General features: G+C 42.4%; 1 protein-coding gene across 2 annotated transcripts in view; it reads right to left on the reverse strand.

Annotated features, from left to right (window-relative positions):
• Positions 1 to 4,321: 4,321 nt before the first annotated feature.
• The window catches only part of RASSF9 (Ras association domain family member 9), a 42,414-nt gene continuing 27,405 nt past the window's right edge, over positions 4,322 to 19,330 (reverse strand). Inside the window, exon 2 of one of the 2 annotated variants that reach the window (XM_060279690.1) lies at positions 4,322 to 14,384. In XM_060279690.1, coding sequence (XP_060135673.1) covers positions 13,118 to 14,368 — 1,251 coding nt within the window. In that variant the 5' untranslated portion in view covers positions 14,369 to 14,384 and the 3' untranslated portion in view covers positions 4,322 to 13,117. The remainder of the gene's footprint in view (positions 14,385 to 19,330) is intronic. The other variant, XM_035127989.2, reaches the window with a different exon arrangement.

Raw genomic sequence — 19,330 nt, forward strand, 5'->3', positions numbered from 1 at the left:
TAACTGTTTCAGGCATTTCTTAGGTCCCCAGTTTCCTGTAAGTTGTTGGGTTTTACAAGCTCCTTTCCAAGCTTTTCCGTAATAGTTATTGCACAAATCCTCACAGTTTAAAAAAAAACAAACCAAAAAACCTCTCTGGTAATCTAAGGCAACTATGAGTATAATCATGCTTCAAACATTTAGAGCAGTGCAACCATGAACATAAATGTTATCAGGATCTTTATTTAACAGTATCACCTGTAACAGTATCCAAGCTACAAAGTGGTGTCATCTGCCCCTAACTCGGACAGCTGCTCCAGAAGGATACTATGCTATCAAAAACCGCTGAGAAGTCAGGAAAAATTAACAAGAAGAAATTGCCTCTGCCTCTCTCCTGGCACCATACAGGGTGATCAAACCAGTTTCTGTGCCAAAATCAGGCCTAATCCCCAATTGAAATGGATCTAGAAAATCAGCATCAATAGGAGTAAAGCATCTAGATCAAGGGAAGTAATATTCTGTTCTGGTCAGACCTCACCTGCAGTACTGTGTCCAGTTCTGGGCACCACACTTCAAGAAGGATACTGACAAGCTGGAACGTGTCCAGAGGAGGGCAACCAAAATGGTCAAAGGCCTGGAAACGATGCCTGATGAGGAACGGCTTAGGGAGCTGGGTATGTTTAGCCTGGAGAAGAGAAGGTTAAGGGGTGATATGATAGCCATCTTCAAATATATAAAAGGATGTCATATAGAGGAGGGAGAAATATTGTTTTCTGCTGCTCCAGAGAAGCGGAAACGGAGCAATAGATTCAAACTACAAGAAAGAAGATTCCACCTAAACATTAGGAAGAACTTCCTGACAGTAAGAGCTGTTCGGCAGTGGAATTTGCTACCAAGGAGTGTGGTGGAGTCTCCTTCTTTGGAGGTCTTTAAGCAGAGGCTTGACAGGCATATGTCAAGAATGCTTTGATGGTGTTTCCTGCTTGTGGGGGGGTTGGACTGGATGGCCCTTGTGGTCTCTTCCAACTCTATGATTCTATGATTTTCCTTCAAGAGCACCTGGATTTGCCACAGCCAGAAACTACAAACACCCAACATGCAGCCAGGGCCGGCACATCAATTTAGGCAAACTAGGCCACTGCCTAGGGCACCAAAATGGAGGGGGCGCTGGTGAGCCTGCCCGCCACCCCCCGGTGCTGCCTGGGGTCGCCTCCACTGCGCCTGTCACCTGTTGTGTGGCTTCAGGCTGCTGCGCGTGCCTCTAGAGAGCAGCCTGAAGCCATTCAACAGCTGACAGCCACAGTGGAGGCGGCCCCCAGGCTCGTGCTCCCCGCACAAAGCGGGGAGCCTTTTGATGCCCGCTGACCCCCGCCCGGGCTCACAAAGCGCCTATTCAGTGCGGCGGCCTCCTCGGCGGCCTGCCCTCGTGCAGCGGGGCTGAACCAGGGCCCGGCCGGGCTCCCCTAATGAAGCCACCGCGCTGGCCCTCGTGCGCCTCCCCTTCTCACCGCCCCAATAGCAGGACCCTTGCCTGGCACCGCTGCCGGCCCTAATGAATGAATTCTCTCTCATTCATTTATTTATTTATTATCATTTATTCTTTCGGTGTGCTCCCCCCCCCCCCAAAAAAAAACCATGAGTGTGGTCTATGCGGGTCCCCCCACCCCCGAGGGCACCGCATATAGGAGCGCAAGGGCGGCCTCGGCGGCAGCCGCTCTCCTCGCCCCAAGGGGTAAGGGAGGCTCTTTCTCTCTCTCCTTTTCCTCTTCCCTCCTTCAGCCCTCACACCCCACGCCACCCCAGAAGCAATGGATCCTCTGGTGCTGCTGCTGCTGCTGGTGGATTGGGCCCTGGCCGCCTCCCTGGGCAAGGAGCTCTGCCCGATGCCCCCGGCGCCTTGCGAGGTAAGAGCAGCGTCCGCCTGGGATTAGGATGACCTGGATATAGTCATTATTTTTATTTCTATATATTGATTCAGCCCCATTTTACCATGTCAATATGTATCTTTATTTTAATGGCTCAGTGAGCCGGTTTTTATTACACGCCCTGCTTGGGGAGGCAGTGTTGCGCAGTGGTTAGCTCAACAGAGGTTTCAGGAGCAGGTTTACTGAAGGGAAGGGCTGCAGCTCAAGGGTAGAAGCTTTGGCCGCCGTAGTCGCCAAATAGGTTTGGGGGTGTCCTTGCACCCATTTAAAAACCCTGGAGAGCTGTTGCCGGTCAGTGGAAACAACACTGAGACATGTGGGCCAGTGGTGTGATTCAGTGCAGGGCAGTTTGTTTCCCTTGTTCCTGCTGCGCCTCTCAGCTGTTTTATATTTTATCTTTATTTTTATACTTTTTTATTTTTTTATTTTTTATTTTTCTATTTTCTTTTAATTAAGGGGGGGGCGGGGCGCCAGAAGGTGATCTCGCCTAGGGCGCAAAAAACCCTAGCACCGGCCCTGCATGCAGCTGAAGTTAGCAATGTCCATGGGGGAAGTTTTTAAATTACACTCATAGGCCTCATTGCTGTCTCAATTTAGTGCAAGTCTAATCTGTATTCCCAATTCCTAGTTCATGGCTACATGACGCCAAATGCCCATTGAGAGGATATTAACATATGGATGGTATGAGTTGTGGAATGTAGGCATCTGGTTTTGTAGTCATCAGGTGATGGCCGTGCAAACCTGTGAAAAATGAGGGGGGAAACAAAAGTTTGTATTCATAAAAAGAAAGAAAGCTATATATTGAAACTTCCATAATAGCTTACAAGTGTGGAGCTGGTCAAGCAATGTTGTGAGCAAAATCAAGAGAGAAATGCACCTGAAAGGACAGTCGCAGAGCTATTTTGTGTGTTATTTTGAACCCTAATGTGCCGTCAGTGGTTTGTTTCCACAATTATGAAAACTGTGTCACCTCAGATCATAATTTTCTGTCATGGTTATTGTAAAAAAAATTCCCACAACAACTTATATTATTCCAATTTCACTGATGATTTGTGTGTCCTGCTCTTACTGACGTAGGTGAGCTCCCTTCTCAGAACAAAAGTGCTAAAGGCAGGTGGCCCTTAAGTGCTGCAGGACTCTCAAAAACATGGAACAGAAGGAAACTAACAGCAACCATTGGTTTCTGATAGAAGGAATAACAAATTAAAGCGCCAGAACTGTATAGCTGCCTCGGTTATTGCTCTTGGCAGTGCTTTCTGATTCACTGCTATCATCTTTTTTTCTCCAAATAGGAGTAAATGCACTGGCAAAATGTAATCATAAAGCATTTAGGGCATTCATAAGTAGGCGGGTAGGTGAACAATTTTCTCCCTTTCAATGTAAAAACAATGCAGTGGTTATGTATTAGCTTTCAGACATGAAGTGAAAATCAATAGTACACACGAACATTTCATTTTGCTAGTATTTGGGGCTATGCCATTTCTGATTTGACAGGCATATGTCAAGAATGCTTTGATGGTGTTTCCTGCTTGGCAGGGGGTTGGACTGGATGGCCCTTGTGGTCTCTTCCAACTCTATGATTCTATGATTTGGTTTCTCTACAGGAGGAGCCCACAGAAGTTAGGAACCAAGAGTGCAGTCTGGCACTGATAAAATCAATGGACCTTTTTGCCATTGATCTATTCATGAGAGAAAGAGAGAGAGAGAGAGAGAGACCAGTACAATATGGAGAAAGTTTTTCTCCTCTCATAACAGTAGAACATGTAGACATCCAATGAAGCTGAATGTAGCCTTTGCCCACATGGTGTCCTCCACATAGCTGCCAAGTTTTCCCTTTTCTCGCGAGGAAGCCTATTCAGCATAAGGGAAAATCCCTTTTAAAAAGGGATAACTTGGCAGCTATGGTCCTCCAGATGTTTTGGACGATGACTCCCACCAGCTCCAGCCAGCATAGCAACGCACTTCAGTGATGCCACCGGTATGCAGTCTTATCCAATCTGCAAATATCTGCAAATATCTGTGCTGGGATATAGGATTGCATTCTAAGAACACAAAACGTTCTGGTGTAGCCCACCTGTTGTTTCATAAGTGTTGCTGTCAGGAGGGTAGTTTAGAAGAGGAAAGACCTTTCAATCGGTGAAACTTATTAACAGCAGAGTTAAAATATGTTACTACAGAGGATAATTTGTTCATGGGTGCTATCTTCCAAATTACCAAGGCATGAAATAAATTTAAGCATTTTTAAAGTTTGTTAATGGAAGTAATTCCCTATACATCTATTTGCAAAATCTAATGTATACAGCACTATATATGGTATATACAGATCTGCATCCATTAATCTGTCATAGAGTTTTACTCTTTTCAGAACTGGATACTGCATTTGAAAAGAGATCATGTAAGCAGGTTTCCCCTAAATAAACAAATAAAGTGGTGCATGACTTTAGTCATCTTCAAACTTTGAAGGGAAGCATCGCCGGATGACAGTCTAATAATCTGGCAGATCCATGTTCTAGATCCAAAGCATTTATCTTGAGGCTTGAGCTGTTGTTAATTATAGGGTGCATTTAAAATACCGTGGTGCAAAATTTTAGTCCAATGGGACATTACATCTGCACTAGATTCTAGTTAAATATAGTCAGTTCATGACTGGTTATTTCCATTTTTTTCACAAAAAAATACTGAATGAGGGGAGAATGAATATTTTAATCTAGTAAATGAATGTGTTTAATTTTTGTCAATGGGTGTTTTTGCTTTACTCATCAAACATCCAACCCTGCGTGTTCAAGAAATGACTAAAATGAAATGAAAGTTCCCATTTAAATCACGAGCAGCCTACGAAGAAACATCAATTGCTTCCATATATGCCTCGACTTTAATTCTCAATCAATACACCATTAACTAAAATTCTGATGAGCTTGTGTGGCAGCCTGTGAGTGTTGTGATTCAGACAAGAACATGATATACGTATCACTTCAACATCCCTCCCCCAAAAAACTGTGTCTAGAGACTGTGGTAAAATAATTCCCTTACAGTGGTACCTCGGTTTGTGACCACAATCCATTCCGCGGAGGTGGTTGCTCCCTGAAGCGGTCGCTACCCGAAGGTACGCTTCTGCGCGTGCGCAAAGCGCCAATAGAGCGCTTCCGATAGAGCATCCGGAAGTGTGTAAACACTTCCGGGTCCGCGGCAGTCGCTCGCCGAGGTAGGTGTAAACTGAGGTTTGACTGTATTAGACACTAGGCCTGTCAGTCACAAAACTAAACAGACACACCAGCTTGCTCTACCTGCCATCTAAGGTCTGGCATGTTCCTTCTAGGACAAGCTTGGGGAACAATTTTTGCAGACACACTGCCTGCAGTTCTGTTTGTTCCTGAAACTCTAGGAGAACCCAGATTTGCTTCTAAGCAATTTTGAAGGAGTCACTCATCTCAGGACTCTCCCAAATCCCTCTGAATTAGCCTGATTTGGCTCAGGACTCACCTGGATCCCATATACACCCCTACTTATCAGCTTGTTTTGGATTTTTAGAGGAGGCTCCAAAAGGACAAATAAGGACAGGGTGAATTAAGGGAACTTTTCTACATCCCACTAGAAGGGTTTCTTTTTGGGCAGAGGGATCCATGTGGCCTTGGAGGGAACTGTTCAGTGTGAAAAGAATGAAGAGCCCTCCATCCCTGCTGGCTGTCAATTTCTTCCTTCGTACGATCACCAACGAAACAATCAATAGTCTGCAAGCTAAAAAGGTCAGTATCAATATCAAACCCCCAGGCCATCTTGCTCTGACGCTTTTGACATTTGCTCTAAGTATGTCTAAATGAACCTCTCTGCTGAGCACCACAAAAATACCTTCCTGTGCCTCCAAGTCTGAACAATAGCTGATGTCCTTATGGATTCCTTTGAAAGGGGAAGTAGTTGATGTGATTAAGATATACTGTTTTTATGAGAGTCATCATACCAGTTCTATTGCTTTGCAGCTGGTTCTGTAGCCTTAATGGTCAAACAAATTGCCAAAGAAGCCAGAGCAGTGAAGTTGGTGATACACACCAATGCTTCAGGGAGACAACATATAGCCATTAATTCAGCTGAAAAGTTCAAGATTCCCCATATGGTCAGAAAATGTTGATGCCTTACTATAATTGAACTATAAAAGTGAGGGGTAATTACAAAATTAAACAGTCCATCTGGAAACATCCTGAGTCACTTATACCCAAGTCTGGTTAAGCAAATTTAGAGTGCAGAGTTTGGGGGTGGGTGGGTCATTTCTTCAGTAATAATCAAGTATGCTTTGAATGCTAGAATGCTATGGAGTTATAGTTATGGGCACTTAAAAATGGTAAAGGGACACCCCTGACCGTTAGGTCCAGTCGCAGACGACTCTGGGGTTGTGGCGCTCATCTCGCTTTACTGGCCATAAATCAAGGCTGTCAAAATGAGAAAATGAGAACTCTTGTACTGAGCACACATGCAAAATAGGCTCATCATCTTGCACCTGACTCGGTGGATCTTGGCGTTCAAGTAAGAAAAACTACAAATTAAATCCTGCACACTTAAAAGGCGGTCAACCCTTTTAAGGGATGTAACAGTAAGGGCCAGAATGAAAGATCTATTTTCAGTCACTTTAAAGCCTTAGGAATATCCAGTGGGATTTTGTTTATTTTCTTAAAATAGCTTGTCACAGTGCTTTTGGAAGCTGCCTCCTATTCAATATAATCTGCAGTGTGGAACTTCTGTTAAAACATAGGCCCAAAGTCCACTCAGACTTGTGAAACTATGGCTGCTTACACACCATACATCTAAAGCAGGCATGTCAAACCTGCGGCCCTCCAGATGTTTTGGCCTACAACTCCCATGATCCCTAGCTAGCAGGACCAGTGGTTGGGGAAGATGGGAATTGTAGTCCAAAACATCTGGAGGGTCGCAGGTTTGACATGCCTGATCTAAAGCATTGTTCCCCCCAGTGAATCCTGGGAACTGTAGTTTGCCCCTCACAGGGATACAATTCCCAACATCCTTAACAAACTATAGTTCTCAGGATTCTTTCCTTGGGGGGGGGGGTGTACTTGAATTGTACGATGAATACACAGCCTAGGTATGCTGTTCAACCTCAGCCACAAGATACTGTATGCCCATGTTGTCTCTCCAGCTGGGTGCATGAACACATATTAATGATTAGTTATTTCTTTATTCCATCTCTACACCTTTATTTTTGGGAGGCTTCTTTTCCTTGCTCCTTTCTTCCTGTTCCAAAATGAGCTCCATTTATTATGAAGATTTGCTGATAGGCTTGTCTTTTACAACTTGCAATGACTCAGTGCTCTTCCTTAGCAAAGTACTCATCTACGAATACAACATCTGCACCCACAGTAAAATAACCAGTTTGTCCTGTCTAAACAAAAACAAAGTACTTAAGAGAGACCTGCTCCCAACACATAAGCAATTTTCATTGTCAATATTTTAAGTGTTGTATTAACAAATCTTCTTAGCTCAGACTACTGAATGATAAGTGAACCAGAGAAAGCATCAGCCTGGCTAAAAGTAGCCAGGTAGCATATTATGAAAACTACATGGGTTAATATTGTCAAAGGGCTACAGAATTAAACTGAATATTGATTCTTCATGTATTCCTGAAGCTGTATTTTAATTAATGTATAGATTTGAAAATTATTCAGTTACAAAAGTGTGGTAATGCTTTAAAGAACTTAATCACATTAAGCATTATTCTAAAATATAAATATTTTCACTTGCATATTCTCATTTCAAAGTCGGCAGAGATCAAATTCATTTATGAAACACAGGTGAGAGAGGGAGAGATGTGTTTACCTTCTGCTTTAAAAGTTTGATTTATTTCAGTAGGAAAGTAGAGCATGTGATTAGTAGCTCTTATTGAAATAAATCTACACATATTTATATTTCAAATAACTGCCTCCATCCATGGAGACCTAGGACACAGCCACAGAACTTCATTGGACATCCATAAGTTCTAGTTATGAGAGAGGGAGAACAACTTCCCTCTATAAACTGTGTCATGCATGATTTCATAAACTCTTATTTATAAAATGCTGCCTCTTATTAACCTTTTCCCTAAACGGAAAAGCCCCAGATGCTGTATCCTTCTTCTCATAGGGGAGCTGTTCCATCCCCTTGGCATTTTTGCCTGTTCCTTTCTGAACCCTTTCTAGCTCTACAATATCCATTTTGAGGTGATATTATGAATGAAAGCAAGTGCTGATCCTTATGCACCAAAACGACATTTAAAAGGTAAAGGTAAAGGACCCCTGACAGTTAAGTCCAGTCACAGACGACTCTGGGGTTGCAGCGCTCATCTCGCTTTACAGGCCGAGGGAGCTGGCGTTTGTCCACAGACAGTTTTTCGGGTCATGTGGCCAGCATGACTAAGCCACTTCTGGCAAAACCAGAGCACACAGAAACACCATTTACCTTCCCGCCGGAATGGTTCCTATTTATCTACTTGCACTGGTGTGCTTTCAAACTGCTAGGTTGGCAGGAGCTGGGACCGCGCAACGGGAGCTCGCCCCGTTGCGGGGATTCGAACCGCTGACCTTCTGATCGGCAAGTCCAAGAGGCTCAGTGGTTTACACCACAGCGCCACCCGCGTCTCTTTGAAATGACATTACCCATGCCCAAAGTACATATATCAGCATGCTCAAATGTAAATGATGGTGGTGGTGATGATGATGTTTAAGGGGCCAAAAAGTGGCCATAGAATGCTGAGTGCCTGTTATTTAGGGCAAGCAGGATGAGTGCAGTATCCTTGAGGAAGTTATGGTAGACTGACTGGGACCTTGAACATGAACATTCCACACTGTAATAACAAAAAGGCAAGATTCTTTATTTTTTCAACTTCACTTTAATTTCAAAAATACATATAGCACAACTCTAATTACTGCCCATTTACATTTCTATGCAACTGAATGTTAATTAAGTTACGTTATGAGGCAGTCGTCTAGTTAAAAAAAGACCTGTTAAATGATCTGTCAGTTACCATAAATATTTTAATTTAAACTCCTCTCTTTAATCTGGAGACATATAGTGATAGAGCTTAAGAAGTTGTTTTGTACATGTTACTATGGGAGAATACAGACAACAATAAATGATTATTAATTGAGCGTTTCAGCCCCAGGCTCTGGACAAACAAAAGTTATTTACACTTAATTCCCATTAACATTAGCGAGGCATGTTAGTCATGCTGAAGTCAAGTTCTGTCGATTCCAATGGGATTTCAGCCCAGCTAACTTCTGTTGGATTGGGGCCTGTGTATCACCCAACTTGGTGCATTGCCACCATCACAGCAGTTGAGGATCCTCTGTCACTTCATGAGAACAGATTGTTCAGGAAAAGCCTAACACACTAATTTATTTTTTACAGAATAAATCTCCCCTGCCCCATTTCCCAAAAAACCCATTCCCTTGACCCAAGGCTCTGTGATGGATATATGACCACATGGAATACACCAGAGTTGTTGGACAAGGATGATCATGTAGAAGTGAGTCCCAGACAAAATTTACTTTCACATTGTGTGCTAGAGGGGGCAGAGTCTAGCAACTTAATCACCGCTCAGGCATACTGAAATCAGAATGCGAAGTTACATGCCAAGTCTGCAACCTTAAGCATTGGGAGTAGGTCCTGGTAAATTCATTGTTGCCTATTCGGATAGATCTTTGGTCATAGGCTAACTCAATATCACCATAAAAGCATGGGTCCCTTCAATCACTGTTCCCAGTTTTCCAGGTTTTTGCACAAAGGCAAGAATTACACATCTCTTGGATATGGGTACAAACAACCTTCTCATCCACTGAGACCTGGTTGCAGGGGATGAGGAAGAACAAGTCCTTCATTCAGCAGGTTCTCCTCATAAAGGAGAGCATGGGTTGTTGAAGGGTTAACAAGACATCCCAGAGTTGGAGAGGCGGGTCAGTTTGGATGGCCACATGTGTGATTGATGGGTGTGCTGTTGCTGGGGAAATTTGCTAGTAGTAAATGATTGATTGACAGCCTTAACCCTATATATGCTTAGAGAGCAGCTTTCAGTTCCACTTTGCTACTCGCAAGGAATCTCCTGCCTGCCCTCCTCTAATTTTAGGTGGTTTTTTGCATTAACCTTGCTGCGCATCTCATGGGGTCGCCTGTTTTAGATCAGGGGCCTGGTAGGAATTTTGCCACTTGGCTGATGGGCTGGTGCCAGGTGGTTTTTGCCTACTACGCTGCAATAAGTCACAACTTGTAAGGTTGGCGGTTAGGCATTGGTTCAAATTGGATGGTTGAGGGGTACGGATTTTGGTTGGGCCTGCCCCTCATGGTTGCTGCTGCCTTTAGGGGTATTCCTTTAAAGGAATGCTGGGGCTATACATGTAGTCCGTGTATCCCCGGTAGGGGCCAGGGCCATGCATGAGTCTCGGGGAGCATCTGAGGGTGAGGTCAAGGGTGTGGCCCCTGCCCCGATCTCTCCTGCTAAGGGTGCTTACCTACTGGCTCCCCTACTAGGCTAGTGGGAGTCAGATCTGTCCCAGGCGGGGGACAGATGGCAAGAACCAATGCCTAAGCAACCACTCACATTCAGTTGTATTTAAATAAAGTTGTGGCCAAATTAATGCCAAAAACCTTAAACTTAAAATATTGTGTGAGGTGTGAGTTATTGGGGGGATGTCTTGGTACCTCGGCACACAACTCCTCTCTTGCTACTTTCATGAAAAGCAGCACAAAGCTACCTTAGGTATTACTGGATTCCAAACAATGTCTGTTGTGAAGTAGATGCAGATACCCTCCTTCTTACTTTTTTTAGTCTTGTCTCACTCTCTTCCCAGAGGAGCACACCTTGACATTATCTGGTTTCAGGTTAGGTTGTTTATTTGCATAATTCTAGTGTGGCTGCTCTCTATTCCATAAGTAATGAACAAATGCAAAGACTCACAAGAAAGGTAGAGAAGGAGCGACAATGTTAAACTGGTTGACTCAACCAACAAGAACATTTTAACACATGCCAGAACAACAACAAAAAGGAGATGTAGGGAGGGGAGAGAAATATCATGGAATCAGGGTGGGAATCAACTTTTACATTTGTATTAAATTTGTATTTATTTGATGCTAATTTGTTTAATTTCTTGAAAAGCAATAAAAAGTAATTGGCAAAAAAATGAGATGTAGAATAGCCTGTATGTGAAAGTTTGTCCAATTTCTTTCAGTGGGGATGGCCCTCCAGACATTTTGACTCAAAATACCATTATGCTCAACTGTCAGGGATGATGTACACTACATTTCCAGAGCCACGGGTTCCCTGCCCCTCGTTGCAGTATGCACTGAAGAAAGTCCCAACGCCTATCACCTTGAGGCATTAACTCTAAAAATTGCAAAGAAGTCTGCATGGGGCGTAAAAATCAGCCCTTAAGTGTGGGTGAAATTCACTCAGTCAAAGAACTCTACAAAGTTAATTATCACAATGTGAGGGCAAGAAGCACTAGCAAACTGCAGCTTGTACAATGTGAAAGACCTGAATATATAAACATAAACTGCAGGAATACATCAGACAACAAAATAATGAGAGATATTAACCTGTTCTTAATATTAGAGATTTGAGAATTACATTGCAAATCGCAAAAATAAAAACATGTTCAGAAGCATTAATAAATTACTACAAATCTATGATAGCTGGCCAGGAATTTATGTGTTTCCATTAAGAAATGATAGTTTAGAAAGCTCAATAATAAAGCATTTAATATTGTGTCAAACAATGCAGCCCCATTTTTTTTAAAAAAGGCAGTCAACCAAAAATTCTATATGAAAAATCTCTTCATAACATCCTGACCATAGCCTGAAGAATTCAGAAAAAGGTTTTCCTTGTCAAGCTATTATTATTAAATTTATTAACCAACCTTCACCTTAAGGTCTTGGGGGTGGATTACAATAACATAAGCAATACGAATTAAAACCAAACCATATTTTTAAAAAAGGTATTATCACGTGTCTTTTCCCAGCCATTTCAAAAACAAACAAACAAACAAACAAATCTCCCAATTAGAATGCAATGAATATAGCTTCTGTTTAGTCATTCTAAATATTTCTATTTTTTGTTTGTTGTCTAAAAACAGGCTTCTCACACAGGTGTTCCGCCTGGCAGCCATGTACTGTAGCTGACCAGGTGTTTTTTTTAACAGATGGCATACATATTGCTTGAAGCCTGGGTCTAACATTTTTACAGGCCTGGTCTAAAATATCAGTTCAGGAGCTAACGAAATTCGTTCTTGTCTATGTCTTCATGCCCAGGACCTTGATATCGGATACATTTTGTTGGACGTTTGCAGTAATAATAAACAATATACCAAATAAAGGGTCCCAGGTCTTATTTCGTCCTGTGGCAGTGTAAAACCTATTCATTTTTTGTCATGTAAAGCTTAATTTACTCTTCAGATGAATAATATGAAGGAAAGAAGCAGCTGATCTGTAAAATGTGCACCAGCTTCAGAGAGATGGAAGACCAATTTTTCAGAAGCAAACAATGGGTAAAGGTGCTCAGAAGGAATTACTGCAACTCAAAGTTGTGGAAACTCCTAAATATTGTTTTGTGAATGCAAAGTCCCAGGTATATTGTATATGGAGTTCCCCTTCTATGGCTAGGCCTAACCCTACGTTTGTCAGCTTTGCTCTGCACACAGGGCAGGGAAGAGCTTTCAAAGGTTATAACATGTATAATATGATGTCCACACTGGTCTTTTATATGGTGCAGTGAGCAAGGTTATCATCACCAGAGATGTTATAATGCATTGGCAGTGGGTTCTATGTAAAATACTGAGAAACAATACTTCATGGAAAACTGGTGTCCAAACAGACGACGTACAAATGTATATACAGTACTATATAACCCATAGGGTAACTGCTTTTCCTTATTTAGATGAAGATTTCAGTTCATCACCACCAATGTCTATTTGGTTTTTAAAATATTATTTAATGCCTCTGAACTGTCCTACAGGAACTGTGATATTAGGCTGAACGGACTAAATTATTTCTATCAGTAAGTTTAGAACATATGAGAATCAGCTAGAATTTTTATTTTTATGACAAGGAGTTCTCTAACTTGGAAGCTCTTATGCCACCAGAACATGGCCCCATAAGAAGATACCACTTATCTACCTCATCCTAATGTTTCTCCAGGGCATTATATATTACTAATTTGTTCTCAGTAAAACAAGGACAGTTTTCAGCTATGTAGACAACAGCAACGTCTCCCCTATTGCTGTTTCCGAGTCCTGACTGTGAGTGGAACTGATTCCAGTATCAGAGTCTGTATCATTTATGTCTAAACTAGTCACTTTGTGAAGGAGATCAGTCCCTGTAAAGCTCTTGGTGGAAATTTCACTGTCCTTTGCTTTCTCCTCATTAGGTGGGTGCCTGATTTCACTTTTGGCCTTAGCATGCAAAGCATTAAGCTCTTCCACAATCAGTTCATACTCCTTTTCCTTCTTTTGAAGCATCAGGTCCCTATATTTTAACTCCTGCTGGATGCAGTTTAGTTGAGAATGGATCCGTAAGGCATCTTTCATGCTTTTCTCCAATTCATTCTTGACACTTCCTACATCGCAACTCTCCATTTCCTCCTTAGGCGGTTCCTCTGTCCGCATGTCTCCGTTTCTTCCAATGTCATTAACCTCTCGTTCAATTTCCGCAGAGAGCTTTTCAATAAGCTCTTTATGGTGCTTTAGTCCTTCTTCCACTTGTAACATCCCCTCTCCTTTGCCAGAGCTTTCTGGCATCTGCTGGTTGCTGTGAGGCATGTCTGTTTCTTCTTCAGCATCACTGGATGTCACCATTAAATAAGACTCCTGCACATAATTTCCTCCATCACCTTCAAGCTGATCTAGGTGAAATTTGGCTTCACACTGTTCGATTTCTAGATCCAGTTCCTTCATTCTGTTGATTTGCTGGTGAATGGTGTGGTCCTGAGAAAGGATCAAGTGGATGAGAGTCTCTATGTTGTCCCTCTCTTGCAGGACTCCTTCTTGTTTAAGTTTGGCCAGCTTCCGGAAGGTTTTCCTAACAATCCTCTTTTGCTTGTCCATTGGCAACATCTTCATGTAATTGGCTGGGCTCAGGTCCCAGGGTTTTTCAAGATTTGGTACAAGCTTGGCTTCAGCTGTCCTCCACAATGGAAATGGGGGGAAGGCATCTGCCTTGACCAAAACAAAGTGCAAATTAGGCTGCTCTTCCCCCCAGGCTTTCCAGAGTCTCAGCATTTTAGTGAGAGGCGGAAGGACCCTCTCAGAACCTCTCCATTTTTCTATGATGCAGTAATCCTTGGGCTGTCCAAAAAGAAACCTCTTTTCTGCAAAGGTGGCTTGATGTTCCTCAAGCAGAGCTTCAATTACTTGAGTGCAAGTTGTGCGCTTTGTCAATCCGCTAACAATTTTCTCTTCCTGGCAAACCCAGACCACGATTTCTCGCTCTGTAGAACCCATCTCTTTTTCCGGTGACCTGGAATTAAAGAAAGCAAATATTATATAGAGCACTTGTTATCTCTGAAGTTTTGAGCATGATATGTATTTGATGTGTTTAAACTGTGGGTGGATTTCAATCTTTTAAAACCATCTTGGAGGGTGGGGATGAGGAAATTCACAAGTTCAAAGAGGTTATGGCTGTGATCTGCATGCTCATTAAAGCTAATCTTTATATTAACATACAAGAAGTAACTATGTAGTTTCATGTTCAATTCTTTATAGTGGTCCGTGGTACCTTGCTAGGTGATACAGAACAATGATTGTTGTTGTTGTTTGTTGTCTGAGCAGACAATGTTATTTTTAGTGGAACTTTTTCTTACCCCATTACTCAGAACTGTATTCTGATAGTGAAAGCTGCTGTGGGAACTTTGTTGAAAGGAAGGCTGGAAATCTATAAAATAAATAAGTGAATACATTTGAATCCTGAAGGGGGCATGTACAGTGCCTTAACCGTGTGCCTTCTTTGCTGCAGTGCCTTCCTTGTTGCACTTCTTAATGCTATCCTCTTATTGCAATGCAGCAGAATGGTGCATATGTGCTGTATGTGCAAGCTTACTCCTCTTGGGATTAGTGAGGCCAATATATTACTCTCAAGAGTATTGCCTCAGGGTTACAAGATTTATTTTATTACAGTCATACCTTGGTTTGAGAATGCTCTGGTTTGAGTACTTTCAGTTTAAGTACTCTGCGGACCTGGAAGTGTTTACTTCTGGGTTCCGCGGCATGTGCATGTGCAGAAGCGATCTGCACGGTTCGCGCATGCGCAGAAGTGCTCTATCGGCACTTCACGCACGTGCAGAAGAGGCGCTCGGATTAAGTACTTTTCGGGGTGTGAATGGCACCCCAGAACCAATTAAGTCCTTAACCCGAGGTACCACTGTATAAGGCTGACTATACGTCTACAAAGTTTGTTAAGCATGCTGAGAGTTGCTATTTCCATCGCAGCTACAATTCCCAGAATTCTCTGGAAGTGAATGTTAAACAATTCTGATAATTGTAATTATGTGAAGGGAATGGGGTCTCCTAACAACTCTCAGCACCCTTAACAAACTACATTTCCCAAGCTCCTTTGGGGGGAAGCCATGCAGTAGTGCAGATGGAGTCTAGGAGGGGAAATCCTGAAACAGTCCAATGCCTTAGCATGTTCAATGGACACAGAATGCTGACACAGAATGTTGGAGGTGGATGGAAACCAGAAAACTAGGAGGGAGGGGGTTGGATAAAATGGAGTATCTTGAAAGAGGGCTTGGCCGGATTGCTGTAATCCTGAACAGAAGCACTCCAGAGCACAATGCTTCTCTGCAGGCCCCCTTGTTAATATTTGATTATCAGACAAAGTAGCTGTCATGGGACCTCTCCCAGTCAAAAGGTCTGTGGAAGGCTGCAAAAAGGCTGTGATGGAGAGGTTGACAGTTGCAAGCGGTTGTTAACCTACAAGAGAAGTCAGCTTGACATAGGTCAAATTTTAGAAATGTGAAAGTATACCAAGACATTCTCTCAGTACCCACTCAATTTACCCCTCCTCCATACACAAAACACTGGGAACTCCAACAATGTACACTTGCAAGCCTCCTCCCACCTGTTCTGCACACAGTCACATTTCCCATTGTTATGCTGTGGCACAGAATACACTCCCCCATCCCGTTCAGTTTACTATCCAGAACTAACATTTAACTCCCTAGTTCCCACAGTGCTTTCAGGCTGTGCTGGCTGCTACACAATATTGGTAGCAGCAGCCTAATTCAAAGGTAAACTCCAGGGATTGGGGAAGGGTTGGTGTGGCTATTAAAAAGTACACTTTCTCAAATGTACAAAGTATAGTCTGGATATTGTATATTTATGTTTTGCATTGACAGAATTAAGAATGTGTGAAGCACACAGGAACTTTGTGAGCTGCCTTATACTAAGTTCATCTTAGCTCAGTTGTCTGCACTGCCTGCCTGTGACTCTCTAGATCTCTTCCAGATGTACCTGGAGATGCCAGAAATTGAACCTGGGACCTTCTGCATGCAAAACAGATACTGAGCTACACGCCTTTCCTTGTATTTTTCAATTTACATCCTGTAAGTTTACAACATTATGGTAGTATTGTTGTTTTGCTGACTGAAAAAAGAATGAGTTAGTGACTGTGGGTGTCACCATCATTGGGTGGCCCCAGAGATCTCAATCTTTTGCAGGAAGCCCTAAATATAGATTGGCCTCTGCAGTGAATGGGGGAGAGGTTTTCCAGAGCCTGAGAAGGTTGACACAGGTGATAGACAGCAAGAACCAGAAAAAGAAGAAATTAGTTTGTTGTCCTCTCACTTTTTTATGCCTCAAGAGCTGTGTGTGCTGGGGGTAAGGATAATTAGTCCCAAGTCTGGAATAGAAATCAGTCCAGCAAACATGATCAGTATCTGCTGTTGTTGCTTTCTTTCCCCAAATGATACAGATTGTTTTACGTCTCCCCCTTTAGGAGTCCAGGTTCCCGGCTTGGTAACACAGTAAGCGTACATAATTAAAAATGAGGATTTATTGCAAAAAACAAGCAATTATCTCCAGATGGCTCTAGCAAACCTACAGCCTCCATCACTCAGTTGATCCTTCTGAGGAGTTCTTCCTGTGTCGACAGAAGAGATGGAACCTTTCACCTTTACGTATCTTATTTTGCTTCCTGTCTAGCCGCCTTCCTATACGCCCACACCTCAGACTTATTTGGTCAGCTGCAGCCCCTTCCTGTTCTGAAAAGCTGTCTCTAAGGCTTTCCACGCCTGTTTGGGCTTTCGGGGAGCTTTGGCTGTGTTCCAGCCTGCTCTCTGTTCCTTATCAGTCAGCTGTCCAAGGTCAGAGGGAGTCAACTCTGGCAGCTGCGGGCTCTCCTGTGCCAGCATGAAAGCCCAACCTCCCTGTTCCTGACTGCATTCTGCAGCTGGCTGCGAGATTACACTTGGAGCTGGTGTGTTCATGACACCCCCATTCCATTTGTATTATGTTACCCATGCATTGAAATAAATAGGGTAGAATAAACATAATGGAAACATGGGGGAAAAAAGATTCTGGATTTTTGGGTGACATCTGTGTGGGCATGAGCCAATTGTGCCCAAGTCACTGTGGATCAGACTATTTCCAATCCATGTCCTTTTTGCATTTGCCCATTCCATCTCACTTGCACATCAATCTATGAATTGTTTATTTTTGAAAAAAATCCACATTTAAATCCACCTTTCTTTGAACAGAGAGCTGCATTGTAGCATTTCAAGACACACAAAAGCCAATGGATAGTACTGTATGTTCCATTCCACATGTTTGTCTGGGAGGTACAGGTCATTTCGTCAATTCATATTGCAATTCCAAACAGCAAATTCCTCAGGTATTCCTAGAATTCTGCTGCATATAGAGCCAGTGGTTGTGACACACAATCACATCATAGACTCATTGTTTTTACGCAACTCATTCAAACAGTCATGAGCTATCATGGAGGTTTTTCTAAGAGCAAAAATGAAGTGTTAGAGTGACCATTCATTTGGCAAAGTATAGTTCTGCATAGATATAATTGTGAAACAGTGAGCTGCAACCAATGTTAGTCATACTCAGAGTAGGTGATTTTTAAAGTTTTATTCAGAATAGATCCACTGAAATTAATGGTCCTAACTTAGTCATGTTAATTACTTTCAGCGGGTCTACACTATGTAAAACTTAGTTGAATACCACCCAGTGAAATTAATGGACAGGATTAATTCAGGCCCATTAATTTTAGCAGGTCTATTATAAGTAGAACTTAGTTGCCTACAACCCAGTGATACTATTTTATTTTTACAGCTATTAATTTAAGTACACCGATTCATAACGTAGGGAAAGGAAAGAGTGGCAGAAAGACCAAGTCAGACAACATTATTTCTGAATGTGTCACCAGATACAAAATAAATATCTGCCACCTTTTGGGATGTTTACATAGCCCGGGATGCCATAGAAATGCCATTCTGAGCTCACAGACTGGCTGTTAAAATAGAACGTATAGATAGATTGCAACAGAGGCAACAGGTAAGCACTAAATGTCAACAAATTCTGAGCTCTGTTTGCCTTAAGTTTCAGCAATCATAAAAAAGTAGGTCCCACAAATGGAACAGGGAGTTTCTGAAGGTGTTTCAATATTCTATGGCTAAAATGAAAAGCAAAGTAACCCATAATGATAATACACATTAACACAATAGTTATCAAGTACAACTGATAGCTTTACAAATAACTAGCAGGTGCTGATAAAAAAAGAGAAAGGAACAGTCTACCAGGAACAATTCAGCTCCAAGGAACTATCTGAAGCCTGCTGAAATCTCACCTCCATATACCTGACCACAGCAGAAGTAGTCAACCCTTCTATTCTATCTAGTATTGATTAAGATAATAGTACAGGCTGCTGCATTGATACAGAAATCCTGCAAAGCTTCAGGGAGAGTATTCTGGATGCCAAGATTTCTATGGGCTTCTATGGATGAAAAATATAGAATGCCACACCTCACCATGTTCCTAAACATTTATTAGTATTTTTCTCTGCTGCACAAATGAATCCATCGATTATATTGTTGTTAATTTAACCGAGGGTCGTTTCCACTCGGCACATGGCTTTGTTTTGAATATTCGTAGTAGGTCAAAATCTTTATTTCACCAACCAAAGCATCACAAAATAGGGTGAAAGGCTGCAAGTTCTCCAGAACTCTCCATCAAGTTAGAGAGTAGACAAAGAACTTTTTTTAGGGGGGGAAGGGGTGGTGGTGGATGGTAACACCATCTGGTCAGGGTCTTAAAACGGAAAGTAGCAGGAGGCAGCAGATAGTAGAAGCCAAAGTAGCAATAGTGCCATATGATGTGAGATATTGTTACTGCATCACCCTCCTGGTGATACTGCTGCTCCCTGGTATGGGCCAGTCAGGTGGTAGCAAGGGCAGGTGA

This window comes from Zootoca vivipara, chromosome 10 (assembly GCF_963506605.1).
Source record: "Zootoca vivipara chromosome 10, rZooViv1.1, whole genome shotgun sequence".
Taxonomy (NCBI): Eukaryota; Metazoa; Chordata; class Lepidosauria; order Squamata; family Lacertidae; genus Zootoca; species Zootoca vivipara.